This window comes from Squalius cephalus, assembly GCF_949319135.1.
Source record: "Squalius cephalus genome assembly, chromosome: 1".
NCBI classification, from domain to species: Eukaryota; Metazoa; Chordata; class Actinopteri; order Cypriniformes; family Leuciscidae; genus Squalius; species Squalius cephalus.
In genome coordinates this window covers 2,680,832-2,682,860 of record NC_137122.1, presented here as the reverse complement: position 1 = coordinate 2,682,860, position 2,029 = coordinate 2,680,832, and the positions used below count along the sequence as shown (strand labels likewise).

The following is a 2,029-nucleotide window of genomic DNA, read 5'->3' as shown; positions in this document are numbered from 1 at the left end:
TTTATGATCTGCATACTACACTTACCTTGGCTTAATATGTTTAGCTATTCAATTGTATTTACCTGAAAAATATGATACGTATTTTATTTACTGGTCCAATCCAGATTAATTAATAAAAATATACTTTATGAAAAATTACACATTTCAGTATAACATACGGTTATAAAAGTAAAACCTAAAAATAACCTGGAGAAAACGTTCAAAAAGGAACCTACACGTTCCTATAAACGTTCCTGGTTCCCACATAAGTTAATAAATTAGTGGTGTGTGTAGTTCACCTGTAGATTAGTGGTGTGTGTAGTTCACCTGTAGATTAGTGGTGTGTGTAGTTCACCTGTAGATTAGTGGTGTGTGTAGTTCACCTGTAGATTAGTGGTGTGTGTAGTTCACCTGTAGATTAGTGGTGTGTGTAGTTCACCTGTAGATTAGTGGTGTGTGTAGTTCACCTGTAGATTAGTGGTGTGTGTAGTTCACCTGTAGATTAGTGGTGTGTGTATTTCACCTGTAGAATGAAGGAAGTCACATGGTGTGAGTCTTCCTCGACCTTCATGAGAGTAATGATTCAGCACAAGAACACACGGCTGCACACAGGCTGAGTGTGTAATGGTGTGTGTGTGTGTGCAGACGGCGTTCGGCCTGGTCCGCATCATGATGGTGGTGGCCCCGTTCCTGTACGTCGGGACTCTGATCAGCAAGAGCTTCGCCGCTCTGCTGGAGGAACACGATATCTTCGTGCCCGAGGACGACGAGGATGACGACTGAGTGTGTGTGTGTGTTTCTTCACCCGATCAACACTGGAGGAGGATCTGTGTGTGATTCACACACACTCATCATTCGTCTGTCTGGACACTCATGAACGGTTCACACTCGAGACGTGGCGATGCTGAACTAGTGATTCTGCTGAACAAGGACCTGTATATACACACACACGCAAACATCTGTGAAGCGCATCCGTCGAGTGAGTGACTCAGTGTGTCGAATCTAACGAGGATCTGCTAATGAGATTCTGCTTTAATAAATGCTGTTGTTTGAACTTTCTCTTCATCAGAGAATCCTGAAGAATAAAGTGTATCAGTTTCCACAGGAACATGCGCACTGCAGGTGTGTCGGCACGTTACAGCCGTGTGTCACAGTCATGTGGTGTTTCTCAGAGGAATCATCAGTGTGTCGAGAGTCAAACACTGAATTATTAGAGTTTAACACACCGTCAGTTATGTGTGCGTTCAGTTCTCAATTACTGAACATCTAGTTATTACACAGCTCTTCTTTTCACATTCACACACACACACACACACTTATCTGAATGAGATCATTTTAACCTGCCGTCACAAACGCATGAATATGAACGCGCACCAATCACAACGCACTATGCAAATGTAAAATAATAGGCTGATCACAACTCACTATGCAAATGAAGGGATAGACCAATCCCTACACACTATGCAAATTAAAAAGGAATAGACTAATCACAATGCACTATGCAAATGAAAAAAGAAATGGACCAATCACAATACACTATGCAAATTAAGAAGGAATAGACCAATCACAACACACTATGCAAATGATAAAGGATTAAACCAATCACAACTCACTATGCAAATAAAGGGATAGACCAATCCCTACACACTATGCAAATTAAAATAGGAATAGACTAATCACAATGTACTATGCAAATGAAAAAAGAAATGGACCAATCACAATACTACGCAAATGAGGGAATGGACCAATCACAACACACTATGCAAATGTGGGAATAGACCAATCACAACACACTATGCAAATGTGGGAATAGACCAATCACAACACACTATGCAAATGAGGGAATATACCAATCACAACTCACTATGCAAATGAAGGAAAAGACCAATCACAACACACTATGCAAATGAGGGAATATACCAATCACAACTCACTATGCAAATGAGGGAATATACCAATCACAACTCACTATGCAAATGAGGGAATATACCAATCACAACTCACTATGCAAATGAAGGAAAAGACCAATCACAACACACTATGCAAATGA

General features: G+C 40.5%; 1 protein-coding gene across 1 annotated transcript in view; it reads left to right on the top strand.

The window, feature by feature from the left end:
- Nucleotides 1-1,033, top strand: part of smdt1a (single-pass membrane protein with aspartate-rich tail 1a) — a 2,482-nt gene extending 1,449 nt beyond the window's left edge. The window contains exon 2 of the mRNA XM_079868113.1: nucleotides 625-1,033. Within this exon, the coding sequence (XP_079724239.1) occupies nucleotides 625-762 (138 nt within the window). The 3' untranslated portion in view covers nucleotides 763-1,033. The remainder of the gene's footprint in view (nucleotides 1-624) is intronic.
- Nucleotides 1,034-2,029: the final 996 nt, after the last annotated feature.